At 51.7% G+C, this 20517-nt stretch overlaps 1 protein-coding gene across 1 annotated transcript; it reads left to right on the top strand.

Moving 5' to 3' along the window:
* Nucleotides 1-280: 280 nt before the first annotated feature.
* On the top strand, nt 281-15984 carry SLC17A9 (solute carrier family 17 member 9). Its single transcript, XM_016186930.2, has 13 exons — nt 281-560; nt 3328-3525; nt 3865-4004; nt 6373-6472; nt 9662-9792; nt 10330-10426; nt 10661-10757; nt 11633-11720; nt 12345-12379; nt 13510-13625; nt 14214-14269; nt 14453-14482; nt 14992-15984. Exons 1-13 carry the CDS (start codon nt 502-504, stop codon nt 15153-15155), a joined length of 1311 nt encoding a protein of 436 aa, XP_016042416.2. The 5' UTR covers nt 281-501; the 3' UTR covers nt 15156-15984.
* Nucleotides 15985-20517: the final 4533 nt, after the last annotated feature.

The following is a 20517-nucleotide window of genomic DNA, read 5'->3' as shown; positions in this document are numbered from 1 at the left end:
GGGGGGGCGGGCACCAAATTCGGGATTTCATGCTTGAGAGGTCAATGACTGTGCCACGTCCCAGACCGCAGATTAACCTTTTCACTGGAGCACGGGAATCATTCTCACCCTCTGATTGACAGGCAGGGACACAGACTGCAGGCTCGGTCACCTGTCCTGGACGTGAGTAGCTCAGCCCCTCCATCCGGCCCTCTGCAGGGGGAGCGCCGGGTAGGGGGCGAGCTGGTTGACCTGAGAGCTGCAGGGCAGGGGCGTGAGGGCTAGACTACTGGCGGGCGGGCGGGGGGCCGAGTTCCCCACATCCGCCGGGCGGGGCCGAAAGCGGGCCCCGCCCTCCCCGTCAGCCAGCCGGCTGCTGTGGCCGTCCGGGGGCGACACGTCCTGGGAGCGCCGGACGGAAGCGCCGCTGGGACTGACACGTGGACTTGGGCGGCGCGCTGCCGGCGGGTCGGTGGGTTTGCGGGGCGGAGCCCGGCTCCGGACTCGCTCAGGCCGCTCCCGATGCAGCCGTCCCTGGACGAAGCCCGCGGGGCCACAGCCCAGGACGCGCCTTGGTCCAGGTGGGCACGGCTTGCTAAGGGATAGGCGGAGGCCGGGGCGGGGGGAGCGGCAGACCTGCGCGGAGATGTCTCCCTACCCCACTCCTGCTTGCTGGCACTGAGGAAGGGACCCAAAGTTCCTCATCGAGCTGGGATCACTGCTCCTTTCCTTCAAGTTCAGGGCAGCAAGTGCACCCCATCCCTCCAGGCCCGCGGGGGTCGTGCTGGCGGGTCTGCACACAGGGAGGCCTACCTGGGGGCCACTGTTCTGGACAAACTATCAGGAAGACCCACAGGTACCGCTGTCAGCCTGACACTGACCCTGCCAGATGGGACCACACCCATTTACAGCCCTGAGCCTGGACAAGTGACTGCACAGTTGAGACCACAGCACAGGGACCCAGCCTAGAACCTGCTCCTTTCCTTGGGGGAGTCCAGGAGGAAGAGCCTTATGCAAGTCTCCCACACCTTTTCATGCCTTTTCCTCTGTCCACTACCCACCACAGAAGGGCCCTCCCTCCTACTCTCTCCCACCCTCCAGATAGGAGCTCTGCTCTTGAATGTGACCCAACAATCAGGAACTAGAGGGGATGCTCTGACTACCCTCTGCTCTGCCCTTGCCCTTGGCCCTTGGCCTGTATATTCAGGCCTCTTGAGCAAGCCAGCTGCACTCCATGTTCAGATTCAGACCCTGTGATTCCAGGACCAACCCACCTCCAGGCCAAGTTCCAGGGAACCTGGGCCTTGGAATCAGTCCCCTTGGATGTCAGGCCAGGATGTAGGCGAAGCTCCAAGGAAGACGGAGAAAGGAGACAGTGGAAAGAAACCCTCAGTCAGAAGGCCGCAGGGGACACAGCAAGCAGAGGGAGCAGGCCCTTCAAGAGCACAGTTACAGCTTGGCCAGTGTCCAACAGGCCCCACAAGGCTGTGGTGTGCCAGCCCAGGGAGCAATTGCAGCTTCCCTACCCTGCTGGGTTGGCTATTAGGCCTGAACATAAGTGGCAGACCAGCTCTACAGTCTTCTGGGATAGGCAGTAGCCCAGGGCTACAGAATATTCTGCAAACTTTCTGTCACGTTGAATGGCTTTGACTGCTAGTGCCTTGCTGAATCTGACTATATCCTTATGCTGCTTCAACATGAACACTTGCAGCTTAGGGTTGGGGTAAGGGGAGGGGGATAATTCTTGGCAGGGAAGTAGCCTGAGTTCTGGAGGAACCTGGGGGTTCCTGGTGAAGCTGGCAGAAGACCATTCGCAATGATGAGAATCATATTTGCTACTGGAATAAGTGCTCTGGCTTATTTCATTCTCACTGTGTGGATGAACACATGGGTGTGTGGGAGTGGCCAGCAGCTCAGATCAGGCTGCATCTTCTTTCTGCCTTGCTACCCTTGACGTTGGCACAATTCTCTTTTCTGAGTTGAGAGCCTCAGGACCTTGCATTTGCTCACCTATGGGCATGGCTTACACACAGGACTATTTGTAGGAAGCAGAAGATTTATAGGATGCATCCTGCCTAGCAGGGGCCTAGGCATAAGGCTCAGGACAGGTCAAAGTGAGTAGGATGAAGCCCTTCAGGTCTTTCCTGACCCATCCTACAGAACTTTCTGTTTCCCAACCAATCTGCAGAAGGTTCCAGGCCTGGCATCCTAATCAGTCTATTGGGCAGCTGGCTTAGTCTGGGTTGTCCTGCTACCAGACCCCTCCTTTTAGGTCCCCAGTTAAGGCAGGAGGCTGGTGTTTTCTTACCCTCTTAGCCAGGACTGTGTGCTCATTCAGGAGGAAGTGAGGATCCCTAGGACCTGGGGAGCAGAGAGCAGATAATGCTCTTTCTCCACAACTCCTGAGCCCGAGACTGGAAACAGCTATTTCTGCTTGATGGAGTGCAAGACTTTGCAGCCCCTTTGGGGGACATGGGCTCCTGGCTGTGGAGGGCAATGGTGGGGAGTGATTTTGATTTGGGGGCACCAGCTGAGAGGTTCCATGGCAGGAGGAAGATAGTGGGGGACCCACACTCTGCTTTGGGGCTGTGAAAAAAGCATACTTAGATTTATAGAGTGCTGCTGCCACCCTGCCCTGACCCTAAAAGAGGTAGGTATTGTGGACACCAGCCCTTCCTCAGTTAAGGAAACTGGGGCCAGGCACTTGTTCAGAGCAAAGCAAGGGCTAACCCCACAGTGGCAGTAGGGATAAGAGGTGGATACAAAAGTGTGCTCCTCAATAAGCTACCAGAACAGTCTTCTCCCAGCCCAGCACTTTAGCTTCATCCTTCTGAGGGGGCACCACCCAGGCAGGTGGTGTAGAGTGGGGTCTGCCTGTGAGATAGCAGACATTCTCCTGGTGCCTGTTTCTCAGGCTCTCCTCTGGGGAGGCACTGCCCTTGGGTATGAAGTCTAGGCCTGCGGTCCATCACTGATGAGGTGGAGGTTAGAGCTGGTTGGGGAAGTATCCAGGCAGGGCTTCAGCCTCACAGTGTTTTGCCCTGGCAACATAAGCCCAGAAAGCCCTGGAAGGCAGGACACCTGATTACATGCCCACCAACAGGGAGCAGAGATGCTGCCCTGGGCCCCACTCATTGTTATGGGGGAGGGCAGCCCCCACAGGGCCAGACAACAGCGCAGATGGAACTTGGGGGAGCAAAGGTGAAAGCCCAGTGTCCTGATTCTTATTAAGTGAAGGGTATTTCCCTGCACCAAGAACTGCGTGCTTCTTATGGGAGCCCTCAAACCAGCACTCAGATGTTGGGGAGGCAGCCACTCCCCTGACTGACCCCATCCCACTCTCCACAGGCCAGAATGCCAGGCATGGACGGGGACACTGCTGCTGGGCACCTGTCTGTTGTACTGCGCCCGAGTCAGCATGCCCGTCTGCACCGTGTCCATGAGCCAGGACTTCGGCTGGAATAAGAAAGAGGCTGGCCTTGTACTCAGCAGCTTCTTCTGGGGCTACTGCCTGACCCAGGTGGTGGGCGGCCACCTGGGGGACCGGTAATCACTTCCCCACTGCCCTGTTTGTGTCCTGGTTTATTTGGGGGTCCTGGAAAAGGAATATGTGTAATGCTCACCCTTGAGGAGCTGGGAGATCCTAGGTCCACATATATGGGAGCAGGGAAGGGTACTCACACCCTAGTGTGGCAGCTCTGGGAAAGATGGACTCCATTCTGCACTGCCGCCCTCAGCCTCTTCTGCAGAGGGGGCACACGGCAGCACCCTCAGGAACTGTGAGGAGCAAGGGGTACCCATCCCAGCTTCCTCCACCACAGAATTGTCCTGTTTGGCTCACTGGGCTGTAACACAGCTCCCCCTCACTATTCTCTCCACCCTCAGGATTGGGGGTGAGAAGGTCATCCTACTTTCAGCCTCTGCCTGGGGCCTCATCACTGCAGCCACCCCTCTGCTCGCCCACCTCAGCAGCGCTCACCTGATCTACATGACCTTCTCTCGCATCCTCACCGGCTTGCTCCAAGGTAGGGGAACTGGGTCCTAGGCAGCACAGAGTAAGGAGTAGGTACGTGATTTGTCGGCACATATGCACACTGGACACACGTGCATGCTTACTTGTGTGGGAGTGGGCATTGTTGTGCTCACAGTGCCACTGTACATGTGTGTACAATGTGCATGCAGGTATGTGTACAGTGTAACGTATAGGTATATGTTGTTCGTGGTTATGCAGTTGCATATGTGCACCTATATCCATGTGCATCTGCACTGTGTGTATGTTGTATACATGTGCTGATATTTATGTACTTGATGTGTGTGCATACAGTTCCTCGAGTGTTCTAGTGCATGTAGTGTACTTAAATTCTGCCTTAAATCAGAGTAGATGTACTGGTGTCTCAACATTGCTGAGAGGTCCTGGGGACCCTTGGGCCTAGCAGATGGGCAGACGTTCTTGAGGGATCAGAACAATCACCTGAGCCCCCATCCTGCACCAGCATTGTGTCACCTGGTTGTGATCCTGAACGGCAGGTTCTAACCTCTTTCCCAAAGTGTGTGCACTTTCCCCGTGCACAGTGCCCTGCACTCTCTGAAAAGGGTCCGCAGTGGGGCTGTAAAGCCTGTGCCCTCTGGGCCCCAGTTTTCCTGCAACTGGCCTCCTCTTTCCTAACCAGACCCATGGATCTGACCCATGCCTTGTTCATCCTTCTTTTCTTATTTATGCAGGTAGCTTCAGCCCCCTTTTTTTTAAAAAATATTTATTTATTCCCTTTTGTTGCCCTTGTTTTATTGTTGTAGTTATTATTGTTGTTGTCGTTGTTAGGTAGGACAGAGAGAAATGGAGAGAGGAGGGGAAGACAGAGAGGGGGAGAGAAAGATAGACATCTGCAGACCTGCTTCACCATCTGTGAAGCGACTCCCCTGCAGGGGGGGAGCACATAACCCGCTTCGCTACCGCCCAACTCCCTCAGCCCTCTTTAAGAGTCAGGAAGGGGGTAGGGGTCTGGGTGGTGGCACAGCAGATTAAGCGCACATGGCCATGTGCGCGAAGCGCAGAGATCAGTGTAAGGATCTCGGTTCAAGCCCTAGGCTCCCTACCTGCAGGGGACTCACTTCATAAGCGGTGAAGCAAGTCTGCAGGTGTCTTTCTTTTTCCTTCTCTGTCTTCCCCTCCTCTTTGAATTCCTCTCTGTCCTATCTAACAACAATGATAGCAATAGGAACAACAATAATAACATCAAGGGCAACAAAAAGGAAAAAATAGGGCAGGGATAGATAGCACAATAGTTATGCAAACAGACTCTTATGCCTGAGGCTCTGTCAGGTCCCAGGTTCAATCCCCCACACCACCATAAGCCAGAGCTGAGCAGTGCTCCAGTAAAAAAAAAAAAAAAAAGGAAAAAATAGCCTCCAGGAGCAGTGGATTATAGTGCAGGCACAGAGTCCCAGTGATAATCCTGGAGGCAAAAATAAATAAATAAATAAATAAACAAACAAATAAATAAAAGAGGAAGGGAAAGGGGCTGGGCCTGGACTGCCTGATTCCAAATGGGGCAGGGAGGTCCTTACCTCATAAAACCACTAGAACTTTAAAGAGAACAGTCTGAACCATCCAGATGGTCCTAGTTCAGATGGTCTGTGTGGCCCCGGTGGTGCTGTTTCAGCTCTTGAACTCCTGTGATTCACCGTGTGTGCTCCCCCATGTGACTTTGTAGGTGCTCCACAGACAAGGTTCTGGCTGGAGAAGGGGTTTGGTTCTTTGGGCAGCTGGCTGGGAGGTAAAAGCACTTCTTTGTGCGCTCCATTTAGGGGGTAGGGGACAGGCAGGTGAACAGACTTGAGGGCTCAAGGCAGGACTGGTAGAGCTGTACTCCCACCCACCCTAACCTGCATGGGGAGTATGGGCGTGTGTGGGGGGCAGAATCTTATGGGAAGGCAGCGACCCAGACCTCTTGGCTTCCCCTCTTGCTTCTGGAGAAAAATAGCACAACATGGAGGAGCTGCAGCCCTGGTGCAGCTTTTTAAACCAGAGTTCAAAATTGTTCTCCAAAGAAACGCATGGGGATGGTGCCAGGTCCCTCCCCAGCCTCCCCATGGTGACAGCTAGCTACAGAGCAAGGCCACGTCTAGGACTGGCACTGTGATCTTCCCTGGTGTGCATGCACCATGTGGGCAAGTGTGTATGTGAGTGCCTGCGTGCATGCACGTGTGTGTATGTTCTAGAGTGCACATGTGATAGTGTCAGTGAGAGGAATCTGGAGCTGCTGTGGCTTTAGTGGCTGTGCTATTGAGACTCAGCAGGCTTTTCTGCCACTGTTTCACCACTGGGCCCTTTGGTGTGTACCACTAGCCTTTCTCATTGTGGTGGTCCTATGGCTGGCTCTTTTTTTTCCCCAGGTGTTTACTTTCCTGCACTGACCAGTCTGCTGTCACAGAAGGTGCCAGAGAATGAGCGGGCCTTCACCTACAGTACTGTGGGGGCTGGCTCCCAGTTTGGGTAAGTCTCAGCGCCAGCGGCTCAGGGGAGGGACGGGATAGCCCTGAGAGAGTCGTCACAGGTACAGCTGGGCCAGGGCAAGTGGATATGTATGACTCAAGATTGGGTGGGCTCTGCCCCTGTTCTGTGCTTCTCTGTGGTGGTTCTGTCCCCTTAGTGCCAGCAGCAGGTGACATGAGTTTTCATGGGCTGAACGGGGACTTCAAGTTCCCTTCCATCTACATGGATGGAGACACATGGGGTGTCCCCTCCATGGGGAGACACACATGTGGCCTGGTGATTCAGAGTGGAAGCCCTGTGTGCTTTATCCCTGAGTACACCACCCCTGTGTAGAGCCCTCCCTGGGGTGAAAGGAGAACTCACTGTCCTCATAGGATGGATGCATGAGCTTATTCATGGGGCTTTGTGAACCCAGACTCAGGGCCTCTGTTCACTGCTGCCAAGCTCCAGAGGACTAGAATTCTAGGGCATGGAATTGCCTGTGGGTGGACTGGGTGTAGTCCCAGCAGGGGGTGGAGGTGACCAGATTTAGCAAGTAAAGCCCACTGTGCCCGTGAACATGAATTTAAGGTACGGCACTGGAGTTATGCCCTTGAACAAAAAAAGGCAGGTGGTGGATCTGAAATCTGTCTCTCCTGAGCATCCTGGAGGCAGTCTGGGAGAACACCCCACCCAGCAATCTATGGGTAGAGAAATGAGCGCCAGGAAAAGACGACCCTGCTGGCCTTTACCCAGGCTTCTTGCTCCCTCTCTCCTTCAGCTGTTACTGGGCAACCTTCAGCAGGTGGGGGGGTAACCCAGGAATTGGTACCCCAAACCAAAGTCTAATGGGGTGTAGGGGTGGGGAGTGGGGGTGTAGGGATTCCCCCCAGGTGGATTGGGGGGCTTAGGAGCAGCAGGACATTTTTGGTTATCATTTGCATTTGGAGATATTTTAAAAATATTTATATATACTAAAGAGCAGGGAGAACCAGAACATTACTCTGGTTGTGCAGTGGTGGGGATCAAATGCAGGGCCTCATGCTTCTGAGTCCCATACTCCAGCCACTGTGCCACCTCCTTGGTTGCTGCATTTAGAAATCTTTTGAAATTCTGTCCTTTCTCATCTATGAAGCTGTAAACAGTACAGAGGCCTTAATTCAGTATCTTCTTTATGCCCCTTTTCTTTTCTTTTCTTTTCTTTTCTTTTCTTTCTTTCTTTCTTTCTTTTTTTTTTTTTTTTTTTTTTTTGCCATTTTTAGTTTAAAAAGATGCACACCACAAATGGTAGGCCAACTTGAATGCCCAGAAGCAAGAAATTATAGGCTCTCTGGGGCATATGGCAGCTGCTGCTAGTGCCACATCACAGCCACAAGGCTGTGCCCAGCTACCCTGCCCTGGGACATCCAGAAGTCTCACCTGGTGTTTGTAATTATTTGCAAAGCTGCCAAGACAAAGGTCACAAAAGCCGTCTTGGGGTTGGCTCAGCACTTAGAATGCAATACTTACAAGTATAAGGTTTTGAGTATGACCTCTCACACCACATATGCCTGAGTGGAGCCATGCTTAGGAGCCAATCTCCATCCCTCCTTCCCTCCACGTTGTAAATAAACAAACAAATATTTTTTATTTTTTAATTTTTTTTTTTCAGAATTTATGTATTCATGAGAAAGACAGGAAGAGAGAAAGAACCAGACATCACTCTGGTACATGTGCTGCCAGGGATCAAACTCAGGACCGTATGGTTAAGAATCCAATGCCCTATCCAGTGTGCCACCTCCGGACCACTTATTTATTTTTATTTATTTATTTTTAACTTTTTTTTTTTAAATTTTTTATTTAAGAAAGGATTAGTGAACAAAAGCATAAGGTAGGAGGGGTACAACTCCACACAATTCCCAACACCCAATCCCCATAACCCACCCCCTCCCATGGTAGCTTTCCCATGCTCTATCCCTCTGGGAGCATGGACCCAGGGTCGTTGAGGGTTGCAGAAGGTAGAAGGTCTGGCTTCTGTAATTGCTTCCCCGCTGAACATGGGCGTTGACTGGTCGGTCCATACCCCCAGTCTGCCTCTCTCTTTCCCTAGTAGGGTGTGACTCTGGGGAAGCTGAGCTCCAGGACACATTGGTGGGGTCTTCAATCCAGGGAAGCCTATTTTTAACTTTTTTTTTTAATTTTAATTTTTTAACCAGAGCACTGTTCAGCTCTGGCTTATGGTGGTGTGGGGGATTGAACCTGGGACTTTGGAGCCTCAGGCATGAGAGTGTTTGCATAACCATTATACTATCTACCCTCTGCCTGTAAATAAACAAATCTTTCCTTTATCATTTTCCCAACTCTTTTTTCTTTTTGTTTTTGTTTTGTTTTATCTTTATTTGTTTATTGAATACAGACAGCCAGAGATCTATCGGGAAGGGAGTGACAGAGGGAGCGAGAAAGTGACACCTGCAATGCTGCTTCATTACTTGCAGAGCTTTCCCCTGCAGATGGGGACTGGGTCTCGAACTGGGTCCTTGAACACTGTAACGTGTGTTCAACCAGGTGCACCACCACTTACTTGCCCCCCTTTTTTTCTTTAAAAATTTTGCTTTTCTTATGTTGATATTTGATAGGAGAAGATTGAGAGAGGAAAGAAAGGGAGAGAGAAAGAGAGACTACAGATCTGCAGCACTGCTTCACTGCTTTACAAGCTTCCTCCCTGCATGTAGGGACCAGGGGCTTGGACCATGTGCATGGTAATGTGTGTGGTCAACCAAGTATGCCACCACCTGGCCTCATAAATAAATCTTTTTTTTTTTGTGCCTCCAGTGTTATTGCTGGGGCTCAGGTGCCAGCATTATGAATCCACTACTCCTATAGCCATTTAAAAAAATTTTTTTGGGTAGGACAGAGAGAAATTGAGAGAGGAGGGGGAGATAGAGAGGGAGAGAGACAGAGAGACACCTTCAGACCTGCTTCACCGCTTGTGAAGCAACCCTCCTGCAGGTGGGGAGCTGGGGGCTCAAACCAGGATCCTTGCACAGGTCCTTGTGCTTTGCAGTATGTGCACTTAACCTGTACGCCACCGCCTGACCCCCATTCTTTAAAGGCAATGAAAGACCACCTTTTCTAGAGACCCAATTTATGCAAGAGGGGAACCTCAGGGGCCTTTCCTTGCCTGAGATGGCAAGCTGAAGGTTATGATCATGCTCTTATCTGTCATTTTAGGACGTTGGTGACTGGGGGTGTGGGCTCCCTGCTCCTGGACTGGTATGGATGGCAGAGTGTCTTCTATTTCTCAGGTGGACTCACACTGCTGTGGGCATGTTATGTGTATAGGTACCTGCTGAATGAAAAAGGTAACTGCTGCCTGGATGTACCTTGAAAATGCACTGCCTGGGAAGAGTTCCAGTTTCTTTCTTACTTTTTTTTTTTTTTTGCCTCCAGGGTTATTGCTGGGGCTCGGTGCATGCACTATGAATCCACTGCTCCTGGAGGCTATTTTTTCCCTTTTGTTGCCCCTGTTGTTTATCATTGTTGTTGTTATTGCTGTCATTGTTGGATAGGATAGAGAGAAATGGAGAGAAGATAGAGAGGGGGAGAGAAAGATAGATACCTGCAGACCTGCTTCACCGCCTATGAAGCGACCCACCTGCAGGTGGGAAGGGGTCCAGTTTCTATCCCTAGCACAGCTTCACACCCCCAAAGCATCTCAGAAAGAGTCCTCTAGACTAAAGCTTCATAAACAGATCAGTACTTGACCCAGAAGGCAAGCAGATGGCATTATCACTACCAGGAAGGTATGGGTGGGGAGTTGGTCTCAGTCTCAGAAGCCAATCTGCCCAGGCAGACACATCAACTGCTTCTGAAAATTAGGAAATATCTTGTCCCTTCAGACCTAGTCCCGGCCTTGGGTGTGCTGGCACAGGGCCTGCCGGTGTCCAGGCGCACCAGAGTCCCCTGGAGACAGCTCTTCCGGAAGCCTTCTGTGTGGTGAGTATATAGGTGGAGCCTAGGAATGGAATGGGAGCAAGTGTATGTGCCTGGTGGGCCTGGACTGTTGGCTACAGAGCAAGTTCTGCAAGGGGTATGTGTGGCTGGTCCTAGAAAGGCCCACTTGCCCTATGCTCCAGGCCATGAAGGCTCTCTGGCTGCAGTCTGTGAGTGTGGGGAGCCGGGAGTGGTCAGAGGACCTGAGTCTACTGCCCTGTGTCTGTACCTTTGCAGGGCAGCCATCTTGTCCCAGCTCTCAGCAGCCAGCTCCTTCTTCATTCTCCTCTCCTGGCTGCCCACCTTCTTTAAAGAGACCTTCCCCAGCTCCAAGGTGAGTAGAACAGCCCCTTCAGCTCATTTTAGCCTAAGGACACCCAAAGTCTGCCACCCTGCACAGTGCGTGGCAGGCAGGCAGATGGCCCTTGGTTCCCACCCCAACTCAGAGATGGTTCTGACTCTGCTTTGGCTTTCCATGCTGGTTCTTGGCCTCTAGTCTTTTTAAATTATTATTATTATTTGTTTGCTTGTTTATTTATTTATTTTCCCTTTTGTTGCCCTTGTTTTTTTCATTGTTGTAGTTATTGTTGTTGTTGTTATTGATGTCGTTGTTGGGTAGGACAGAGAGAAATGAAGAGAGGAGGGGAAGACAGAGGGGGAGAGAAAGATAGACACCTGCAGACCTGCTTCACTGCCTGTGAAGCGACTCCCCTCAAAGTGGGGAGTTGGGGGCTCAAACCGGGATCCTTATGCTGGTCCTTGCACTTAGTGCCATGTGTGCTTAACCTGTTGCACTACTGTTCGACTCCTGGCCTCTAGTCTTAGTGGTCCTCTGGCAGACTCCCCTCCCCTTGCCCTTAGAGTCCATCTGTTCCTAAGCAGAGATAAGCAGGGTCACCATGGGGACATGGAAGTCTTCTGTTAGCTCAGCTTATTTCATGTTTTTTTTTATGATTCTGGAAACTAAGATCTGCTGAGCTACACTTGGGAAGGAGTATAACTCCCTAGCTTTGCCTTCTGGGAGGCAAGAGAAAGACAGGGAAGACAGTATAGTGGGCAGATTCCCTAGCAGGGTGGAGGGTGGTTGGGGTGGGATGGGAATGCTGGGTTAAGTTCAGAGGAACCTCCCTGGCTAGTGGTGGGTGGTGACTGGCCTGTATGTTCTCTCCAGGGTAACTAGATCCCCTCTGTGCCTCTTCCCTCCCACAGGGCTGGGTCTTCAATGTTGTGCCCTGGCTGGTGGCAATTCCTGCCAGTCTGTTCAGCGGCTTTCTCTCTGATCACCTCATCAATCGGGGTGAGCTCTGGGATAGGGGAGCCAGACATGCTTTGCTTGCTCTTAGCGTGGGAGGTACCCCCCAGCCCCCACCTTGTGGTACAGTTGTAGCATGGGAAGAGATCATATCTCAAGGCACCCAACTGCCACTAAAGATGCCAACCCTTCAGAGTCAGCCTGAGAGGGCCGTTGGAACTTGCCTTCTGGCTGGAGATGGTAGGGGTGAAGTGAGGAGATCCAGGCTGACCATGACCATGAGTTCCTCACCCTGGGGCAGTGGGAGTCAAGCACCTGATGGGGTCAGAAGCCACAGGCCAAAAAGGAAGCCTTGCTATGGAGAAGTGTTGACCTGTGGAGAGGCATAAAGAATAGTCATTTCCCTCACTGTAGTACCTTTGCAGCATCCCTCAGTGCCTCTGCTGACCAGGTCTCGGGAATCTTCCATGCACATGTACTGCAGGGCCCAGGCACTCAAACACATGCATGTGCGCATGCTCCCAGCACAGCATAGAAACCTCATCCCCACCCTGGGGTCTATTCTGCCTCTGTCCTGCCTTATCCACACTGCACCTGCATGTGTTCTGGGCACGATCAGAATATCAGGGCAGACAGGTAACCGAAGCTTCCCTTGCCCCCTTTATTAAGGTTACAGAACCATCACTGTACGCAAGTTCATGCAGGTAAGCCAGCCTGGAATGGCTCTTAGTAGCCCCCACTCTGCTCCCAAACCCCAATATTGTGTTCCCAAATCACCTGACCCAGAGGCAATTGATGTGGTGGGTCAGTGCTGGGGACCCAGGGCTCCAGCCCCTATTTCTGGACCTGAGTTTGCTCATATTAAATAAGCTTTTCACAGGAGTTGGTTAGTGGCAAACCCTGTTAAGCATAAAGATTGGGGTTTTAGCCCCCGCTTTCCACCTGCAGGGGGGACACTTCACAAGCAGTAAAGCAAGTCTGTAGGTATCTATCTTTGTCCCTCTCACTCTCCCCCTCCCCTCTCAATTTCTCTCTGTCCTATCTAATAAAAAAAAAAAAAAAGAAGAAGAAAAGAAAAAAAATGAGAGGTCAAGGGAGTCGGGTGGTAGCACTGTGGGTTAAGCACAGATGGTGCAAAGCGCAAGGACCGGCACAAGGATTCCGGTTCGAGCCCCCGGCTCCCCACCTGCAGGGAAGTCACTTCACAGGTGGTGAAGCAGGTCTGCAGGTGTCTGTCTATCTTTCTCTCCCCCTCTCTGTTTTCCCCTCCTCTCTCCCTTTCTCTCTGTCCTATCCAACAACAATGACATCAATAATAATAATGACTACAACAATAAAACAACAAGGGCAACAAAAGGGAATAAATAAATAATTAAATATTAAAAATATGAGGGGCCAGGTGGTGGTGTACCTTGCTAAGTGCACACAGTACAGTGCACAAGGACCCAGGTTCAAGCCCTTGGTCCCTACTTGCAGGGGGAAAGCTTCACAAGGTGAAGCAGGTCTGCAGGTGTCTCTCTCCTCTAACTCTCTCCCTCCCCTCTAAATTTCTCTGTCTCTGTCTAATGATAAATAAATAAATAATTTAAAGAAAAGAAAATAAAGTGACTACCAGGAGCAGTGGATTCATTGTGCTGGCACCAAGCCCCAGTGAAAACCCTTGAGGAAAAAAAAAAAAAAAAAAAAGCTTTCACTTTGGCTCTGAAGTCAGGACTGGCTCATCACTGGAGCTTTGTGTCACATGTCCCAGGGAGACCCCAATCTGGGAGGGATTCCCTGGTGCACTCCAGAAAGCCCAGGGAGGTTCTGGCCTTCCTGTCCACTCTCTCCATAGGTCATGGGTCTCGGACTATCCAGCATCTTCGCCCTGTGTCTGGGCCACACATCAAGCTTCTGCAGATCTGTGGTTTTTGCGTCTGCTTCTATCGGCCTCCAGACCTTTAACCACAGGTAAGAGGCAGATGCCCATCTACTGGAGCTGCCCCTGCTGCCCCTTGTTCTGGGTGGGAGGGACAGAACTGGGTTTCTGCAATCACCCCCTGAGTTGGGCACATAGTAGTTACCATGCATGAAACCTAGGAAAGTTGTTGGGCATAGAGCCAGTGTGAGAAGAGAGATTGGGCAGGGCAAGGATATGCCCACCTCTAAATAGTGTCTTTTGTGGCCAAATATGTGAACTGCCTCTATCTTTCTTCCTCATCTGCTTGGTAGTCGTGGTATTATATCTTTTTTTTTTTTTTTTTTTAGCCGTGCTATTTCTTAGAAAGGCATTCCTGGCCTAAATGATTTGCAAATTAGTGAATAGCAAATATCTATTTGGACAAATAGCATACTCATCTCCAATGCTTTGTTTTGTTTGGCGATTGGCTTCCTGCTTTGTCATCCTGAGGTGGGAGCTGGGACTAGTCCAGTGGCACCCTGGTGTGGCAGGTGGGCCCTCATTTCGCCCTCCTAGCCTGTGGGACCTAGAGGATTGCTGCTAGCTAGTTGGCTGGCAGTGGCAGCATCACCTGCCTGTCTTCCTTCTTCTCCCCACAGTGGCATTTCCGTTAACATCCAGGACCTGGCCCCATCCTGTGCTGGCTTTCTCTTTGGTGAGGACACAGCTCTGGCTTGAAGAGGAAGTGGTTGCTCCGCCTCCCCCTCATCCCCAGTTCACCCCAGCCTCGGCTCCTGTCAGGATCTCCCTCTGTGGCAGGGTTGCCCCCAAGACAGGTTGGATGTGGGAGGTGACAATGGCCTTCTCTGACTGGTCCTCATGCCTTTGCTCTTCACAGGTGTGGCCAACACAGCTGGAGCCTTGGCAGGTGAGGGGGGGGCTCCCTGGCTGTGGTCTTTAAGTCACTGTGTGGTGCCTGGCTATCCTGCTCCTGTGTCCTCTCACCCTCTTTGGCTGCTTTAACTCTGCAGGGTCGGGCACAGCAGTGTGTGTGTGCGTGTGCATGTACATGTGTGTGTGTATGTGTGTGTGTGTGTAGGGTCCCAAAGCGTAGTTATGGAATGGTGCAGACCCAGGACCCAGGAGCTGGCCCAGAGTCTGAACAGAAGTGTCCATTTTTAGTCCTAAGATGTGAGTCAAGTCCTTGTGGTCTAGGGTCGCTTTGGCCAGTGCTGTATGACACCCCCCTTCTGTCACTGTTTGTCCGCCAAAGCAGAGAGTCCCTGGGTGGCTTCCCCTCTGAGGCCCTCTCAGGGTGAAGCTAACCCTGGCCTTCTGTCCCTCAACTTCTGCCCAGCCTCTCTCCCAAGCACCCTCCCTTCCTCTCCCCTGCACTGCCGGGGAGCTCACTGCCTTCCCCCCTTGCCTCAACTCCAGGTGTGGTGGGCGTGTGCCTAGGCGGCTACCTGATCGAAACCACGGGCTCCTGGACATCTGTGTTCAATCTGGTGGCCGCCATCAGTAGCTTAGGACTGTGCAATTTCCTGCTGTTTGGAAAGGCTCAACGGGTAGACCAGAGTGCCTCTCATGAGAACCTCTAGCTGGGACCTCACGGCCCAAGGACTAGGAGACTTGGAGAGCTTAGAAAACTAGACATAGTGGGTTGAGTACAGTAACCCTGCTGAGTGGTGTGAGGCTTGGGGGTGTAGGTGGTGGTGGAAGGGATGGGAGTAAGAACCCGGCAGCCCTGGGCCATCATGTCCTTCTCTCAGGGTTGGTGGGACTGTCAGGTGAGTGGAGCTATTATTGCATGTCCCTTGTGGGTCCCTGAATATCTTCATGATGCCACCTGCCAAAGTCCATAGTCATTGCAGGGGACCAGGCATTGGTGCCTCATGGTTCATTCTTGGAAGTGGGGTTGTTTAGCAGTATCCCTGCCCCACCCACTGTATGACACCCTGCTACCCACCTACCCATCCCCCAGCAAAAGCTGCTGTCACCCAGTTTCCCAGGAGAACCATCCTGGGGAAAGGAAGCCTGGTTTTCATGCAGGCTGCTGAGGCTGCTGATGCCTAAGGTGTTTCTGCTTCTCTGGACAGCAGACTGATCAGTAGGATTTAGATATTTTCCATCTTTGGGAACCTGTTCCCCTAGTGTCCCCTTCCATGGGTGTTCCAGCACCGAGGTCTGCTTCCTTGATGCCTGGTAACTCCAGCTGCGAAGGCTCCTGGGTCCCTCTCCTGCCTGACATGCTTCCCTGAACTCATCTTCCCATCTCCATCACCCTCCCTATGATAGAGGAGCCAATGTCTCATGAATTTTTAATAGATTTTACAAGATGTCTATATAGAGAGAAGCTATAAAAATATGGAAAACTACACCAAAGCTTTATTTAAATAATAATGACTATTAAAATATTTTAAAACATGATCATTACTTTATTTAGCACCTTGTCTTTTATTTATGACTTATTGATTTCATATTTAACAGAAAGAGGGTTTCACATGAGAGAAAAAGAAGCCAGAGCACCACTCTGGTATATGCAGTACTAGGTATTGAACTGGGGACCACAGGCATATAAGTCCTGAGCTCTTAACAGTTCGGCCATTTTGGTGGCCCACCCCGGTCTCCTTTTCAGGAATAAACATGTACCCTGGGTGAAGGTTGACTGGTAGACAACCATCCAGGCCTAATGGTATCCCAGGACCCCAGTATGTCCCTGGCCCTGAATTTCTGGGTCTTCATGGGGCTACCTGAAGGAAAGGGCCATGTGTTCCCCCTCATTCATTCTTCTCCTGTTCTTCTCTGTCCTGTCAGGCTTGCTTTCTAGAAATAGTAGCCAGACATGGGCTCCTGTGGCTAAGAAAGAGCCTGTCAGGGGCAGAGGGATGCATCTCTAGGGGCATTTAGAGCAAGGACAAGGAGCAGCCCACATGGAGCAGTGGAACATCAGGACATTTTGGAAATCCTGACCCAGCTCTGGGACCCTGAGGGTGACATCCTGGAATAAGTTAAGTGAGATGAGAGAGTGCCTGTTGCCAGTGCCACGGAGATCCAGGCACTGCTACTCCAGCTTTCTTGTTATTGTCTCTGGGCTCACTTTTTAAAATTTGTTTTTATTATTTGCTAGGACAAAGAGAAGTTGAGAGGGAAGATGGAGGTAGAGAGGGAGCAAGAAAGAGAGATGCCTGTAGTTCTGCTTCACCACTTGTGAGCCCAGGGGACAGGCACTGCAAAAACGGTATCATCTGTTTTCCATCTACACCATGCCTCAGCCTCGCGTGAGCTTAATGTGCAGCTTGGCGATACGAGAATCCGGCATGAAGCCCAGCCAGTCTATCTTGGCGTTACTCTCGATGGCACTCTGTCATTTCACGAACATCTCATAAAAACTGCAGCAAAGGTGGGCGCGAGGAATCACATCATTGCAAGACTGGCCAGCTCCTCATGGGGCGCGAGCGCTTCCACACTACAATCATCATCTCTGGCATTCTGCTATTCCACTGCAGAATACTGTGCCCCAGTATGGTTCCGTAGCCCCCATGTCCACTTGGTCGATTCCAAATTATATTCCTCCATGAGGATAATTTCTGGAACCATCCGTTCCACCCTGGTTCCATGGCTGCCAGTTCTTAGCAACATCGCCCCGCCAGATATTCGTCGGGATGCGGCATCATCTAAGTTCATTTCCCACGTCTACGCTCGACCGGACCTGCCAATATACGCGGATATCTTCGCCCACCCTGTTCAACGCTTGACGTCTCGTCACCCAATGTGGTCCCCTACGCCTACACTGAACTTCTCTGTTCCAGTCTCTTGGAAACAGAGCTGGCAGTCAGCTGAGGTAAAGAACAAACACCTCATCACAGACCCCTGCAAGCGTCAACCTGGCTTTGACCTAGCACGTTATGATTGGGCCCTCCTCAATCGCTATCGAACAGGCCATGGCCGGTGCGCCGCTATGTTCCATCGCTGGGGAGCCAGAGATGACCCGAACTGCCCCTGCGGCTACAGACAGACTATGACCCAAATAGTCAACGACTGCCACCTCTCCAGATTCAAAGGAGGTCTCGAAACTTTACATCAGGCTCAACCTGACGCTGTTGACTGGCTACGGAAGAAGGGCAAACGCTAGAAGAAGAAGAACCACTTGTGAAGCTTTCCCCTGCAGGTGGGGGCCTGGGGCTCAAACTGGGGTCCTTGACCATGGTAATGTGAGGGCTCATTTGGGTGCACCACTGCCTGTCCCCTGGGCTCACTTTTTCAATGAGGAAGAGATGAGGAGATACCATAGCACCGAAGCTGGAGGCAAGCAAGTCAAAAACATGGCAAAGGAGGCACTCTCCCAAGTGAGCTCCCTTCATGGCCCTGTCACTCCAGTTTGTTTTTAATTTGTTTATTTGATAGATACAGAGAGTAACTGAGACGGAAGGGGAAGACAGAAAGACATCTGCAGTGCTACTCCACTGCCCATGAAGTTACACACACACACACACACACACACACACACACACACACACACACACACACACACTGCAGGTGGGAACTGGGGGTGTGAGCCTGGGCACTTGAGCATGGTAATGCGTGCACTCAACTGGGTGCTCCACTACCCAGCCCCATCCATCACTCCAGTTTTTAAAGTGAAAAATGCTCTCTTCTTACCATTTGAATTCACAGTGGAGGCAGGAGTTATTACTCAAATCACCCAAAAGGAGGGGTATGGGATGTATCTATTAGCATGTATTAGTTGTATATGCATGCATAGATGTCCGTGTGAATCTTGTTATCTGTGTGTCAGTGTTTTTGTATTCATCCACACAGCCCACAACAAAACTGCTATCGCCCCATTGACCCACAGAGGGCGCCATCTGACAGCTATGACCATTTAAGCCCAGAGCTGTGTCCCAGCCCTGGATGCCTTGAGAGGAGCAAGGTGGGGCTCCAGCTGCCCTGGTTGAGTCTTGTCAAGAGGTCACCCATCTTGGGGGGATGATTCAGGCAGAAGGAGTCTGGGTGGGGTTGGGGGAGCATGCATGATGCTGGGTCTTGCTGCAGAAGTAGGACCTAGGGGAGTGCCAGGGAGCTGGGAGGCAGAGACCCTCCCCACCTACTCCTTCCCCAGGCCTCACCCTGCAGACCCATTCTGACTGCCAGGACTTGGATGGGGGGGAGAGTTCAGCCTCCACCTGTAAAGAGGGGTGCAGTCAGATTCAAGGGCTTTATCACAGCAGGCCCCTGTCCCTTCCACCCTTGTGCCCTCTGCCATCCCTCCATTCTCCTTCTCCCCAGTCTGCCTTTGTCCTCTCTCTCCTTCCATACCCTCAGCCCTGGGATTCCCAATTCCTGCCCTTCCTCCTCACAACCTAGGCCAGAGATAGTGCCTCCCCACCTACACAGGGAGATCCTGCTGGGGTATCGAGAATCTAGACTATCAGAGGGAACTGCCCCCAAGACCCTATTATCCAGTCCTCAGGCTCCAGCCGTCACACCCTGTCCTGGGGTGCTCTCCCCACCCCACCAATCTGCTTACAAGTAGGGTTGATGCATCCAGTCCCTTTAAGTGACTTTCCTGTCATTTCTTTAAAGTAGGCTCTTTAAATGGGTACTGAATGTTTGTCTTAGCATGCTAATGCCCCCCCCCCTTTCTGACAAAGCCCTCTGCACTGCAGAGGGACTGTTCTGTTCTGGAGGTCCCCTTCTGCCCTTCAGGAACCCCCCCCCCCCCCCGGGCAGACCATCCTCAAAATCTGTTCTACCTCAAATCTGTTGGCCACCCCAGGTAAGATTGCCCTTGGTTTAGGTGTCTTAAGAGATCACCCCAAGTCTGCAGTGGACCCCACTCCCACCCCCACCCCCTAAGTGGCTCCTGTTAGAAAAGTGCTTTTGATTCATTTGATGAAAATTGTTGAAGTTGCCACATGAATATTAAGTGAGGTGGCCATGGGGGGCTTGGGGGCCTGATTCAGGACACCCAGCACGTGGCCTATGGGGGGGAGCAAGAGCGTCAGTGGGGAAGCTATTAATTGAAATAGCTTCATTAATTAGTAATTAACAGTAGGGAAATGGCTATGTCACATGTTGTATTTCAGCAATGCCCTTCATGTGTTATGGGGCCTTTAATTAAGGGACGTGCATTTTAATTAAAAGCAAGCCTGGCCTTTGGCCTTTGGAATACAAAAACATGCTTCTGGAGTCCAGAGAGGCCTGCTTGAGGCTGGGAGGGAGCCACTAGGAAGTGGGGTCCTGGATGGGATCTCCCCTGGGAATCAGCTGTGTTCTCCTGAGCCCAGATAGGAGGGCCTTATGGGGTCACAGGCCAGCATGAAGGTCCAGCATCACCCCCCCCCCCACACACACACACACACCTTCACCACCAGTCCTGCAGCTGGGTCTCCCTGAGACTTGGTTGTGCCATCTTCCCTGACAGCCTCCTACAGTTACCTGCAGCCCTCCCAGGCTTGGTTGACAGAAGCTTAGCACCAATCTATTGATTGTCTCAACAGAGTTGGAGCCCTACCTGCTTCCAACCAGTTCTGCCTCTGGCCCTTGGGTTCCCTCCAGCATGTATCCTTCCAGCAGATAAAGAAGCAGTGGCCTCCTGCCCACAGGCCTTTCTAACGCTCATCCCCCTCTCTTTGTCTGTCTCCCTAGGGAGGTCGTGTACCCTCACCCCATCTACTGCAACTACCTCCCTGGGGTCCCAGAGACAACTAGCCCCATCTCTCTGTTCTCTTCTCTGATACCTAAATCCTCCCTGTACCCTCCAGCCCCACATACTTGCCATATTCCAGATATTCCTCCCTCTCTTCCTCTCCCCTTTCTCCCTTCCTTCTCCCTTTCTTTCCTTTCTTCCTTTTAAAAAGATTTTATTTAGGGCTGGGGTTGGTGGATAGTATAATAGTTATGCAGGTAACTTTTTTTTTTTTGCCTCCAGGGTTATTGCTGGGGCTCAGTGCCTGCACC

Source organism: Erinaceus europaeus, chromosome 1 (assembly GCF_950295315.1).
Source record: "Erinaceus europaeus chromosome 1, mEriEur2.1, whole genome shotgun sequence".
In the NCBI taxonomy this organism is placed as follows: Eukaryota; Metazoa; Chordata; class Mammalia; order Eulipotyphla; family Erinaceidae; genus Erinaceus; species Erinaceus europaeus.
This window is presented reverse-complemented; position numbering and strand designations above follow the sequence as displayed.